We start from the raw sequence: 15,057 nt of genomic DNA, 5'->3' as shown, positions 1-15,057 counted from the left end.
CACCAATAAAAATCCGTCAATCTCAATTCCGAAAATTGGTCTCAGTATTCCCAGCCATTTTTGGGGAAGAGAGTTTCAGACTTTCACAACCCTTTGTGTTAAACAGTGCTTTCTGACATCACCCCTGAACAGCATGGCCCTAATTTTAAGGTTATAGCTCCTTATTTGGACGTCTCCATGAGAGGGAATAGTTTCCCTTCATTGATCCTTGCAATCCTGGAATGCGCTGCCAAGTAGGGTGGTGGAGGCAGGCACGCTGACATCGTTTAAGACTTACCTGGATGGTCACATGAGCAGCCTGGGAATGGAGGGATACAAACGATTGGTCTAGTTGGACCAAGGAGCGGCACAGGCTTGGAGGGCCGAAGGCCTGTTTCCTGTGCTGTACTGTTCTTTGTTCTTTGAAGGGGGGGAGGTTTAACACAGATATCAGAAGGACATATTTCACACAGAGGGTCGTGGGGGCCTGGAATGTGTTGCCGGGCAAGGTGGTGGAGGCGGACACACTGGGAACGTTTAAGACTTATCTAGACAGCTATATGACCGGAGTGGGAATGGAGGGATACAAAAGAGTGGTCTAGTTTGGACCAGGGAGCGGCGCGGGCTAATTGTTCCTTGTTTCTCGTTTCAAGGCTTCATTCTATGATCATCTTGCTGGTGCCAGTACAGAGCGAGACTGCGGATAGTTGGGAACCTGTCTCGGGGGCAGGGAATTCATATGGTGTTCATGGAAGTGGAAATGACTAGGGTTGGGAAGCATTTTCCGATCAGGGCCATTGTGATCTCCTGGACTCGTTTCGATCGCCTCAGGGGGTCGGAGAGGAATTTCCCAGATTTTTTTTTTTCCCCATATTGGCCCTGGGGTTTTTCACTCTGGGTTTTCGCCTCTCCCTGGGGATCACATGGTCTGGAATAGGGGGGTGGGGGTGAGTTAATAGGTTGTAATGAACAAAGCATCGTAGCTGTGAGGGACAGCTCGGTGGATAGGATATTGGTATGTAGATAGGCTGGAAAATTGGGCGGGGATCCTGGATTCAGGATTCAATCCTGGACCGGGGAGCGGCGCGGGCTTGGAGGGCCGAAGGGCCTGTTCCTGTGCTGTATTGTTCTTTGTTCTTTGTTCTTTGTTCTTTAATTCATTTAATCATCGTAAAAACCTTAATTAGATCATCTCTTAATTTTTAATACTGGTGAGGGTGCTATGCAATCTGACACAATTTAACTCTTTACGGCCTGGTATCATTCTGCTGAATCTCCAGGGTAGTAAATCCTTCCTGTGGTGTAGAGCCAGAACTGAAGGCAATATTCTAGATAGGGTCTGACAACGCTCTGTACAACTGAAGCATCACCTCCTTCCTCTTTTCTCTCCAGCTCCTTTGAGCAGAAGGACCACATTCCAGTCACCTTTCTGATCACTTTTTGTGCCTCTCCACTAACTTGTTATGATTTCTAGACTTGAATACCTAAATCTCTTTGCTCCTCCTCAGAATTGCTCATCACTAAGAGAGCACAGTAAGTGCTCACTTCAAGCTGTGTTGGTGTTCCTGAAATTCTTGTTTTTAACTGAATTGACTTTAAGTGAATCACGGGTTCAATGTTAAAACCAGAGTTAGGTTGCTTTGGACAATTACCACCCCGAAAAATACAATGTACAAGTCGAAATACTATGCAGTACATGTGCCGCAATGTGTGTTCCTTGCTGAAATAACGTAAAATAAAATGTATCACTAAATATAAAAAAAATACTAATTCAGCTATTTTAACCTGTTATCACCTCAGGACTTAGACTGACCCAGAACCCATCTAGGGTTGGTCAGTGCAGTCAGCAGCTACCCACACTAGATGGAGGTCAGGACTTAGTGCGAGTTTAGGAGCGAAGCCAGGAGCAAAGCCACAGGTCGAGAACCACTGAAGAACAGACCTTAAAAACAGAGGTTGGGAGGCAAGGGGTGGGGGGCAGAGGCAAGGCTGGGAGAGGGAGGAAGAGAGACTGAGGTCGAGAGCCTAAGTGCTGCAGGAAAAGTCATGTCGGCAGGCAAGCCATAAAAGAAGAAATCTGTGGCTAAAGTGAAACTGGCAATCTGAAACTAATACACTGACAGTACTTTATTAAAGGTGTTAAAGTGAAATGGCATGAAGGGGTCAACTTTAAGTGAGGACTTGTCTTTCTTGGATCCTAGTTGGATAATTTTGCATTTCCCCACATTGAACTGTATTTGTTACAGTTTTTCCCACTCACTTCATCTGTTCATGCTCCTTTGCAACTTCCCACTCCACATCTCGCCAAACTGGTCATTCATCCTTTATCCCAACTCTATGTGCTGATGTATTTCCAACCCAGGTCACAAGATTACCTCCGATACCAGGTGAATTATGAGATCTTGCAGCAAAATGGATCCAATATTCTTCAGAGGTCTGATCAGCTTTTGATCAGCATCATATTATAAACTCCCACACTGAAGGAGACTTCAACTCAATTTCTGTTCCTCTTCCTGCTTGTGCAAACTTATGCTATTTTACAATGACTATATTTCTACTCCAAACAAGTAGCTTGAAGATGTAATTTCCTTAAACCAAATTCAAGCTCTGAACCAGCCTGAGGGTTGAAGGATCACAGGTCATTTTTACCTCCCATGCTCACCTGTTTACTCATGTTTAGCATTTCAGGAAAATTAACCCCCTAGGCTGGACTCCTGGTAATGGGTTATTGGAGTGTTCAAAGCCCTGGGACTGGAGGAGAAAGGTATAGATTCCTGATTTTTCTCCTGAAAGAATTACCACAATGTTGTCTCCTTGGAAACAGGAGGGACATTGATGAGTTCAAACCAGGTGATGAGCTGAGCAAACTGGCTACAGAATGTGAAAGTTGATACTTACCAGTTTGAAGAGTTCCACAGCTGCATGTCTCTCTGCTCCCTGCAGGTGTGTTAAAGGCTGTTGTAGAGGGTGGTACAATACCTGTAACTCAGGGACCTAAACAGGAGAAGGAACAATTCATCATTTCAATTCAATACTTGTTACTGGGTTTGATGCTCTTTTATTGGCTGCTGGTCAGATGTTACAGTATATTTGTAAAGTACACAGTGAACTCATGAGGAGGTGCATTGCAGTACATATTTGCCCACACTTCTCCACTTATCTGCTCTGGAGGGTGATCTATGGCGGAGAAATAGAATTAGACTGCACAATGTCAACTGATCCTGTCTTCACCCTGTGCTCCCTTTACATGCAGATCCCTACTTGGAGTGTGGGCCTTGTGAATTCATCTTTATGGTTCTATTTGCCCCATTTTAACTAGGAATGGTTACAAACCTAAGGTTAAGGGGATATGGACTCGTAATTGAAGTTAATTCAGAAGGTGGTGGAGATATGAAATAGCCCTGGCTAGCAGGCAGAAGTTTAATAATGGCTCTGCTGGCCTTGGGGAATTAGGGCAATTAATTTTGACGATTCACCTGTTTTTTCCTCCCTCAGGAGTTAACACTACAGACAATGGAAGACGATGAGTATAAGAGAACATTGTACAATGGATAGGGTCATTGATGGTAGGCCCCAGGCAGGCTACCCTCCTTCTCCTTTTGTATGTCAATCATACAAGATTCTTACCAATTTTAATTCATTCACAGAATTTGGACGTAGTCAGAAAGACTAACATTTATTGCCCATCCCTAGTTGTCTGGAGAAGGTGGCAGTGAGCCGTTTTCTCGAATTTACTGAGTGGCTTGCTAGGCCATTTAGAGAGAAGTTAGAGGTCAACCAATTTGTTATGTGTCTGGAGTCACATGTAGTCCTATTTTAAGGATAGCTTGAATTTCACCGTGGACTTTGGGATCCCAGCGTAAAGACTAAATGGGAGTCTCAAGCCTGGACATGTCAGCAGTGGGCCACCGATATTCCTGGAAGCAGCCTCCTAATTGTCTACCTCCAGGCTCACCATCCTTGGGCTCCTGATTCTGCCAATGCTCAGCAGTGCCAGAAGAGGTTGGCACTTCTGAGGCAGGGAGGGGACCTTGGGAGTGATGGAAGATGGAGTCATCTTCAGGATGGTAAGTAGATATAGTTCAGGATGACTAGGGGTGGCAGGTCCAGCTGAACCTGACTCTCACACGGTGAGTCCCAATTGCCCCACTCCCTCTCCCTGTATCAAGTCTTACTTTACCTGAAAGTGTTGATTGATGAATTTACTGAAGGGGAAGCTATTGACATCTGCAGGAAGAGAGACATTGATGACAGCTTTAACCTGTGGTGGGGACACCTCAGCAACCTGATTCTCAATGGCAGGTAGTCCTGAAAAACAGTGGAAATCAATGAGTGTTCCTGATCAAATTATCATAGTGAAAGATCACTGAAATCAACTATTGTCAAATTGAGTACACAGGATTGATTATTGCCTGCTGGAATTGTGAGGTTATATATATACATAACAATAAGAACAAAGACACTCACCATACTGCTGTATACAGAGATAGTTCCCATACCAGATAAGCCAAAATCCTGTCCTATAGAACCTCCCGCATCCTCAGAACAACCCAAGATATTTTACAGTCAAGAACATTTTTTTGACGTGTAGGCACTGTTGGAAATGTGAGAAATATGGCAGCTAATCTGAACACACAAGCTCCCAGAAACAGCAAGGTGATCATTTCCAAATAAAGTGTTTTAGTGATGTTGGTTAAGGGATAAGTATGGACCAGGACAACTGAGATAACTCCCTTTGAATTAATGTCACGGACATATTACATCCGCATGAGAGGGCAGATGAGGGTTTGGTTTAACATCTCATCCCAAAAATGGCACCTCTGACAGTGCAGCACTCCCTCTCAGCTGCATTGAAGAGTCAGCCGAGATTTTGTGCTTCAGTCCATTGGAAAGTCCACACAAAATACACACAGAAATTACACAGACTGATTATATGTAATTTCGAACCCCAAATACAGAAAAGTTACATAAATTCCCAAGCCTGATTGTGAAGACATTGGGACTGGATTGCTTTTGGCAGACAGTTTATTGCACTCCACTCTCACAGCCAGTGCTGGCCGACTCTTCTATGAATACACGTCTAATTATAATCAACTGACCATAGCCAACACTTGTTAACCTTATCACCTTAAACTACCATGTCCTTAAGATCCATCAACAAAACCTATCAGATATTAACAGATACCCCTCTTTTCTTTAAATTAAATTCATATGCTAACAAAAACTATTCATCAGAACAAAATCAAAACAATAATACATGTTACCTTATTATGCAATCAATCATTAACATATCCCCTTCAAAGATTTTATAGAACACAGTCAAAAATAAACATTTTTTAACAGAAAGTTCCCTGAGCTAGAAATCTTGACGTTTCCCAGGGCAAGAAAGGGAAGTCCAGCCTCCAGCCATGAGACCCCGATCCTGGGGAAGAGCCCCAAGGACAACCTCTTCCTCCCAGCCCGAGTTCACCCAGCCCCCATGACCCTTGGCTGAACCATCCTTCTGTAGCCTGGCAGAGGGACATATGGACACAGTATGTACCGCCTTATGCCCCTTGAGTCTAAGGTACCTGGTCCACGCTTGTCAGGATCTGCATATTTAATGCCCAGGGGCTTCCTGTTGAGGTGGGGATGGGGGGGGGGGGGGAAGGGTGCGGGGGGGGGGGGGGGGGGGGGGGAGGGTGCGGGGGGGGTGGGGGGAGGGTGCGGGGGGGGGGGGAGGGTGCGGGGGGGGAGGGTGCGGGGGGGGGAGGGTGCGGGGGGGGTGCGGGGGGGGGAGGGTGCGGGGGGGGGGAGGGTGCGGGGGGGGAGGGTGCGGGGGGGGGGGGAGGGTGCGGGGGGGGGGAGGGTGCGGGGGGGGGAAGGGTGCGGGGGGGGGGAAGGGTGCGGGGGGGGAAGGGTGCGGGGGGGGGAGGGTGCGGGGGGGGGAGGGTGCGGGGGGGGGAGGGTGCGGGGGGGGGTGAGGGTGCGGGGGGGGGAGGGTGCGGGGGGGGGTGAGGGTGCGGGGGGGGGGAGGGTGCGGGGGGGGGTGCGGGGGGGGGGGGGAGGGTGCGGGGGGGGGGGGGGAGGGTGCAGGGGGGGGAGGGTGCGGGGAGGGGTGCCGGGGAGGGGGGGGGAGGGGTGCCGGGGGGGGGGAGGGCGGGAGCGGGGATGCAGGAACTTACTGGTAGGCCGGAACATCTGGCCTCAAAGCCGGTAATTAGATTTAAATGATTATTTATGAGTACCCATCAGGTTACAGCCACCTCTGATCGGGACCGGTGGAGCGGGCCAGGAAACCGGGGTATTGGGTTTGACACCTGGTAAGAATCCCGTTTTGACCTCACGGCCAATTGAAGAACCCACCGCGAATCTCGCCTGCAGCTAACTGCCCCAGAGAATCGCCCTCAAGGCTTCATTCTTTGAAGATATCCAACAATTTCTATGGACAAGCAGTTATTTTTGTGAAATAATCTGACAGGCGGTGACATGCACAGCCCATGTTATTTTGGAAGTCTCCTGCCTTTCAAACAGCAGGAGTTCAATCCTCGATCTCTTTGCTGTGACACTCTTTGTTGAATGCACATTGTCCCAGAGTGGACAGCTATCTATATAGCATTCTATAGGCACAGTTTTCCCTGGCTGACCCTTACATAGGAGTTTCTGAAAAATACTCGATAGACGTGTGTTCCTTTCTGTTGCTTCTACCAGTGCAGCTTTTAACTACTCTACCTTTTCCATTCCCAGGCTAATGGACGGCATTTATAATTTCTTCCTGCTAAAATTATAATGAATCCTACTGCATTTGAAGTGTTGGGAAGGTTAGTGTGTGAACCGCCACTCAAAATGACTAATTTCATCATTTCTGTATCATTCTGGACATCTGTGCATACATTCATCTCAATTTAATTTCTTCAGTGTCTTATTTGCTTTGGTCACTTCCCCAACAGAAGCATATTTCAGTATGCTGCTCAATTCTAATTCATCATAGCACACAGCTGGTCTAGTTTGTGTGTATTACCGGTTTAATTGCCCAATTAAGCTTCTTAACTGATCTGTTCTAAATTGGGGCAAGGCCAATTTTGATGGTTGGGCCCTGTTGCCGTCCGGCAGTAGAGGCCCCCAGTGGAGGTCCCCCTATGGAGGGATCCTCCCCCACTATCTGGGGAACCTGAGGTGGAGGGTGATGCATACGGCAGTTCCGTTCAATAAAAGGTTAAATTGATTCATGGACTCCCAAGCGACCTGCCCTTTTAGCAATCTTGTGGAGTCCGTGGACCACGTCTATGTTCAATGTTATAGACTGCACACCCTTTTTAGTTTCCTCAAAAACCTTTCATTATTGTTTTGTTTGCTCTTCAGTCCCACGCTCTGATCTACAGACACCCAGCGCGGAGAAGGAAAAGGACTTCCTCGTGAGCCTGTTCCTGGGTCTGTCAAAGTTTGCCATCTACAAGTTCAGGCAGCAGGCGACCAAGGGGGGGTCTTCCAACCTGACTGTCTGCCCCTCTACCACGGCTATATTCGTAGTCAGGTGTCCCTGGAGAGGGAGCATGCAGTGTCTGAGGGTACCATTAATGCCTTCCGTGCCTGCTGGACACCGCAGGGACTAGGGTGTATTATTGACCCCTTCAATCACATTTTGATTTGATGTTTTAAGTTTCCTTTCCACTTTGTCTTTTGTTTTGGGCCGTTCCCCTCCTTTTGGGAGCAGCCCATTTTAATTTGTCCCCTCGTTAATTTGATTTAGTTTATTTGGTTGGCCAAAAAGATTGGCCACTTTTGATGGTATTAGACAGGAACTTTCAAAAGTTGATTGGGGGAGGCTGTTCACGGGTAAAAGAACGTCTGGCAAGTGGGAGGCTTTCAAAAGTGAGATAATGAGAGTTCAGGGCCAGCATGTTCCTATGACTCTGACTCTATGAGTGTGAAGGGCAAGGCTGACAGGAGTAGGGTACACTGGATGACTAGAGATATTGAGGCTCCGGTCAATAAAAAGAAGGAAGCATATGTCAGGTATAGGCAGGTGGGCCAAGTGAATCCCTTGAGGAGTATAGGGGGTATGGAGGAATACACAAAAGGGAAATCAGGAGGGCAAAAAGTGGATATGAGATTGCTTTGGCAGATAAGGTAGAGGAGAATCCAAAAAGATTCTACAAGTATATTAAAGGCAAAAGAGTAACCGAGGAGAGAATAGGGCCCCTTAAAGATCAACAAGGTTGTCTGTGGAGCCACAGAAGATGTGTGAGATCATAAATTAATATTTCTCGTCAGTATTTACTGTGGAGAAAGACATGGAAGCGAGGGAACTCGGGAAAGTAAACAGTAAGGGAAACTAGGGAAGGAATTGTGGGGCCCCTAGCAGAGATATTTATATAATCGACAGCCACGGGTGAGGTGCTGGAAGACTGGAAGGAGGCAAACGTTGTGCCATTATTTAAGAGAGGCAGCAGGAAAAGCCAGGGAATTGCAGACCGGTGAGCCTGACGTCAGTGGTGGATAAATTGTTGGAGGGGATTCTGAGAGACAGGATCTACAAGCATTTGGAAAGGCAAGGACTGATTAGGGATAGTCAGCACAGCTTTGTGTGTGGAAAACCATGTCTTACAAATTTGATAGTTTTTTGAAGGGGTGACCAAAAAAATAGATGAGAGCAGTGCAGTAGATGTTGTCTACATGGACTTTAGCAAGACCTTTGACGAGGTACCACATGGTAGACTGGTCAGTAAAGTTAAATCACATTGGATCCAGGGAGAACTAGCCAATTGGCTTGCCGGTAGGAGACAGAAGCTGGTGGTAGGGGGCTGTTTTTCAGGCTGGAGGCCTGTGACCAGAACCTGCCTCAGGGATTGGCGCTGGGTACACTGTTGTTTGTCATTTATATAAACAATTTGGATGAGAATACAGGAGGCGTGGGTACTAAGTTTGCAGATGACACCAAAACTGGTGGTGTAGTGGACAGTGAAGAAGGTTATCTAAGACTACAATGGGATCTTGATCAACTGGGCCGGTGGGCCAAGGAATGGCAGATGGAGTTTAATTCAGATATATGCGAGGTGTTGCATTTTGGTGAGACAAACCAGGGCAGGACTTACACAGTTAATGGTAGGGTCCAGGGGAGTGTTGTTGAACAGAGAGACCTAAGGGTGCAGGTGCATAGTTCCTTGAAAGTGGAGGCACAGGTAGACAGGGTGCTAAAGAAGGTGTTTGGCACACTTGCCTTCATTGGTCGGAGCATTGAGTACAGGAGTTGGACACTATGTTACAACCGTACAAGATATTGTTAAGGACACATTTGGAGTACTGCGTAAAATTCTGGTCACCCTGCTATAGGAAGGATGTTATTAAACTGGAAAGGGTTCAAAAAAGATTTATAAGGATGTTACTGGGACTGGAAGTTTTGAATTATAAGGAGAGGCTGGGACTTTGTTCCCTGGAGCAAAGGAGGATGAGGGATGACTTTATAGAAATCATGAGGGCATAGATAAGGTAGAGGAGTCCAAAACTAGAGGATATAGATTTGAGGTGAGCAAGGCAAGATTTAAAAGGGAGCTGAGGGGCAACTTTTTCACACAGAGGGTGATGCATATATGGAATGAGCTGCCAGAGAAGGTGGGAGGGGTGGGTGCAATTACAACATTTAAAAGACATTTGGATATGGATGGGAAATGTTTAGAGGGATATGGACCAAACGCAGGCAAATGGGACTAGTCCAGTTTAGAAAACCTGATTGCCATGGACGAGTTGGACTGAAGGGCCTGTTTCCGTGCTGTACATCTCTATGACTCTGTGTCTTCCTTGGTTGTAGAGTCTACCTTTTGTGAGGATCTGGCCTGATTCATTGGGATGCAATTGGCATTCTCTAAGTAAGACTGTTGAGTTAGCGTTATTCCCAACTTAGTCCCTAATGTTAACCCTATATACTTAAAAGCTCCAGAAGCCTGAATTCCAATTTTGAATTCCTTTATCATTTTCCCAGTCACAAATTTCACAAGTGTCGCAGATTTCACCCGACGCCCCCCCCCCGCCCAGGAAATCATCCACATGCATGTTTTTAAAATGTCTGCTGGTTTGCCTTCATAGTACAAACATTACTGGATCTGCTTTTAACTGAAGACAACCAGCTTTTAGTAGGATGGATCTTACTGAAATCTATCACACACTGGATGCATCATTCAGTCTGTAAACACACTTATTCAGCCTCCATAATTTCCACTCTATATCACCAGCTTCTTCTGTCACTCCTCACCTGTTCTTTGGTCCTTGCTCTTGTTAAGCTACTTCCTCCAGTCGATCTCCTATCCCTATCTGGGCTACTACTCGACTTGTCCCTTCTGTGACTAAACTTCCTTTCATATTGTCTTGATCTTTTCCTCGGGCTGTGATCACCATTATTCCCACCGTCTGAACTTACAATCTGTTTCCTGGCTTTCCACATTTTTACTTCCTTCTGCCAATCCATGGATCTGACACTCTGTCTTGTAGATTCAGCCAGTTATTGCCTTTCCCGCCCTGCCTATTCTGGTGTCTGTGCTTCACTCACCAACCCCTTCTGGCAGATATGTCACCCTAGTTCCAACTTTCAGTCGCAGATATTTGTCATAAATGGCCCTATCCTGATCTTCAATATCACTCGCTCTACTCTCAGGTGGTCAGTTTTTGCCACAACCTATTGTTTGTACAGGCCTGGCATTTATGTTGCAAAGTACTTGCTGCATCTTTGGTTTCCATCCTCTGACCAGGTTCTGTCAGTGTATGATCAGTGCCAGTAAGCAGAGCGGAATTTTAAAAAATTAATTCACAGGACGTGAGTATTGTTTACTTGGCCAGTATTTATTGCCCATCCCTAACTGCCTCGAGAAGGTGATTAGCTGCCTTCTTGAACTGCTGTAGTCCATGTGATGTAGGTACACCCACAGTGCTGTTGTGGGGGAGTTTCAGGATTCTGACCCAGAAACAGTGAAGGAATGGTTTTATATTTCCAAGACAGGATGATGAGTGCTCTATTGGTTGCCATGTTGCAAGATTATCATATTGCCATCAGTGCTTATACCTTTTCCTGGGCCTCTCCATTCTTTCTGCTCTTCTCTTTTATAATATGCCATGATCATAGGCTTAAAATTAATTTCTGACAGCCTGATTTGATACCTTAAAGCTATCCTTGATGTTTCTAAAAGCTCTACCTTGATAAATCCCCCCCTCCCAGCATGCACTGCATTCAAATAATCTGCAAAAATTCAAATAACAGTAGTTCCTCTGAAGCTGGGGATGGTCCCACGCTATTGAATATATCGTGAGATTCCTGCCATAACATTCCAAACCCCAACTAGGGAACATTCCAAATCCCAAATACAAGACAATCAATACCAGAGAATACATGGCTTTATGGCATCCCCTCCATGATAAGGTCAGAATTGATGAATGCAGAATTTTCTGTCCTATTTTCAACTGCTCTGATACTGAAACTCACCATGCCGATGATATGCACCAAGAGCTAAATAACAACACCTGATAAACTGGAATTTATGTTTATTCCAAAAATCTTCCGGGCAATGACCAGCAGAAATGAGCAAAGGCCTAACCAATTCTCTTGACATTTAATTTCATTACTATCACCAAATTCTCAAATCAGCTGATATCCTTTGAGAAACTGAACAGTAATATAAATACTGCAGTTACAAGATCAGGGGCTGGGAATTCTGTACTGAACCACTCATTTCATGATTTCCCAAAGTCTGACCATCATCTAAAAGGCACAAGTCAGGAGTGTAATGTCCCAACTATGTTAGATGTTGTGGGTTTAAATAAGAAGAAAAATATGTGGTTTGCACATGTAGATTCAAAATAACAACAACAGGTTTATTGTAGGAGCTGTAGAAAATGAAGCTAAGCAGGAGTTTGTGTAACACCCTAATGACATCGCCATCAAATCATGTGACTAGCTATTAAAGCAATCATGCAACCATTTAATCCCTCCCTCTTTACTTTTGTGGTCATGACAACAAATTACTACCATATTTACATAGGATCAATAATATCTAGACACAGTATTATGCACCATTAATCATTATATACAGACATAACCATCAGGCAACTCAGATTCAACTAAGTCATCCGCAGTCGTATTCACAACACTAGGCACTAAAGAAGTTGGTAAATCTGGAGATGATTTAGAGAATTCATTTCGAGATGACAACAATTGGTCAGCATGGCACCACCAAACTAGTTCATCTTCGATTTGAACTGTGTAAGAAATTGGACCTGTTTTTGCTAAAACTATGGCAGGTACCCATTTCTCATTCGTGGCAATATTACACACTAACATTCAATCACCGTTTAAATGAACACTGTATTGCCCTCACTTCTTATCGCACAACTTGAGATTGTTGTTGGCGCTCTACTATCTCTGTTTCTGGAGGTAATAACAAATCAAATGTAGTTCTCAGCTTGCTGTTTAAGAGTAATAAAGCAGGTGAACTTTGGGTAGTCATATGAGTAGTGTTATTACAAGATGCCAAAAAGCTATTCACACGATGTGATAATGAACTTTGTTCTCGTGAAGCTTTTAAAGAATGTTTCAAGGATTGTACAAATCTTTCAGCTAATCCATTGGTTGATGGATCATAAGGTACAGATTTTACATGCTGAATATCATTGACTTTGAGATAATTCTGAAACTCTTGTGATGTAAACTGTGAGCCATTATCGCTAACAATCTGTTCCTGTTTATCAAATATTGCAAAAATGTCACCATTTGTTCAATGGTTTGTTCAGTTGTAGTAGTTGGAGAGTCAGGGAGTGGAGTCAAAGGATCGAGGGGGAGCGAGATGCGTGGAGGTGGAATTGGAGAGTTGGGGGGAGAGTTGGAGGATTGTGGGGTGTTGGAGGTGTTGGAGGGTCAGTATAGGAGTCTGAGGGTTGAGGGGAATCGGGAGTGGAGATCAGTGCAGAGTTGGGTGTTTGTTGTATAAATTACCCAGGAGTTAGACATGGTTTTTTTCTGTCTAACATTTCCTGGGTAATTATTCAAGTAAGTCCGGACTCGCCAAAGTCTCTGGCTCTAATTCAGAGGATCCCTGGAAGCAGAGGAATTATCCATCAGGAATTGAAGCTTCCCTTGGACCTTAACCATGGCACTGCATTAAAAGTGTTTTCAAAATCTAAATTACTGGTTCCCCTTTATCCATCCTGCTTCTTACATCCTCAAACAACAGGAACAATTTTGTCAACAGTGATTTTTCTTTCATAAAACCATGTTGACTCTGCCTGATTGTTATATGATTTTCTAAATGTGCTGCCACTACTTCCTGAACAATGGTTCCAGCATTTTCCCAATGGCAAACGTTTGGCTAACTGGTCGATAGTTTCCTGCTTTCTGTCTCCTTCCTCCCCTGAATAGGGGTGTGAGATTTGCAGTTTTCTAGTCTGCTGGGAGTATCCAGAATCTAGGGAATTTTGGAAAATTAACAATGCATCCATTCTCACCATTCTCTGGGTAAAGAAGTTTCTCTTGATTCCCTATTGGTTGGATTACTGATACTCCTACTGATACCCCCTAGTTCTAGTTCTGCCCACAAGTGGAGACATTGTCTGTATGTCCACCCTGTCAAATTCCTTCATAATTATAAAGATCGCTCACAGGTCACCCCCTCGGCCTTCTCTTTTCTAGGGTAAAGTGCTCCAGTCTGATCAGCCTTTCTGATTGTTTTGGCCGATCAGTTCTGGAATTGAGGCAGCTCCTAAAGTAGAATTGGATAAATTTTGCCTTTGTGCATTAGTATAAATAAGGTGATATAAAGGGACAGTCCCTTCTACATCTCTGCCCACTGAACACTACAGAAATAAAAACGAGGAGAGACTTTAAAAAGGTCGCTGACTCGCTTTCACCGGATTGTACAACATTATGTGAACTACAACTGACTTACACCTGAAAAAAAAGATTGCAAGAATGGCAAAGAGAGGGCAGGGACAGCTTTCATCTGCACACAGGAAACATAGTCCCAATAGGCAGCTCACCAGTGTAGAATCAGGCAGTGCTACATTTATTTACAGGGTGAAACATTACAAGCATATGCCTCCTAATTCAACAATGCTGCATTTTCAGTGAGTGTCCTGTTATGTCTGCTCAGGTGACTCTACTTAATGCCCTCCACCTGCGTATGAGGAAACACTATTGAAATACAATTAATATCCAGGTCTACCTGGAAACTGTAACTGGATGTTAAAGCAGCAGTAAATCGGTGCAACTCACAAACTAACTTTGGTTCCATGAGCATCTCACTTTGTAATATTGTGGAGATGGAATGGAAATTACCCCAGCAAGTTAAAGGGGGACCAAGGGGGTCATAAAAAGTGAGAGAGGGACATAGAGGCTATTTCTGGGTGCATGGTGAGAATAGTCCATACACTGCCCAGGACACATCCAATATTGAGTCATTACAGTGGTAGCGATTGAAGGTGAAGCATGAATTTCTATGTATCATAGAAATCATAGAAACCCTACAGTGCAGAAGGAGGCCATTCGGCCCATCGAGTTGGCACCGACCACAATCCCACCCAGGCCCTACCCCCATATCCCGACATATTTACCCGCTAATCCCTCTAACCTACGCATCTCAGGACTCTAAGGGGCAATTTTTAGCATGGCCAATCAACCTAACCCGCACATCTTTGGACTGTGGGAGGAAACTGGAGCAACCGGAGGAAACCCACACAGACACAGGGAGAATGTGCAAACTCCACACAGACAGTGACCCAAGCCGGGAATCGAACCCAGGTTCCTGGAGCTATGAAGCAGCAGTGCTAACCACTGTGCTACTGTGCCGCCCACAGAGGGAGGATAAGAAATCAAGAAACACAATGAAAGAGGTTAATTTCAGTATTCAATAGTTACCAATGTTGGTCTCATTAAGCAATTCTAAGGCCAACTTCCTTATTGGTGACCTAGCCTCAGGGATGAATATACCAAAGGCACTAAAATGGCTTTACTGTTTACCGAAACAGCTATCTTTGCCAATTTAGTATCACTTTGTGCTGAAGTGTGATCAGTTTCCTGTCCTTGGAATCAAGCTGAAACTTCACCACACAGTATCCTTGCCG

General features: G+C 45.1%; 1 protein-coding gene across 1 annotated transcript in view; it reads right to left on the bottom strand.

Moving 5' to 3' along the window:
* The window catches only part of myo15b (myosin XVB), a 520,694-nt gene that overhangs the window by 259,317 nt on the left and 246,320 nt on the right, over positions 1-15,057 (bottom strand). The window contains exons 30-31 of the mRNA XM_078226038.1: positions 4,160-4,287; positions 2,878-2,973 (exon numbers count right to left, since the gene is read on the bottom strand). Coding sequence (XP_078082164.1) covers positions 2,878-2,973; positions 4,160-4,287 — 224 coding nt within the window. The remainder of the gene's footprint in view (positions 1-2,877; positions 2,974-4,159; positions 4,288-15,057) is intronic.

Source organism: Mustelus asterias, chromosome 12 (genome assembly GCF_964213995.1).
Source record: "Mustelus asterias chromosome 12, sMusAst1.hap1.1, whole genome shotgun sequence".
NCBI classification, from domain to species: domain Eukaryota; kingdom Metazoa; phylum Chordata; class Chondrichthyes; order Carcharhiniformes; family Triakidae; genus Mustelus; species Mustelus asterias.
Note: the sequence above shows the minus strand (reverse complement) of the source record. Positions and strands in the feature narration are given on the sequence as shown.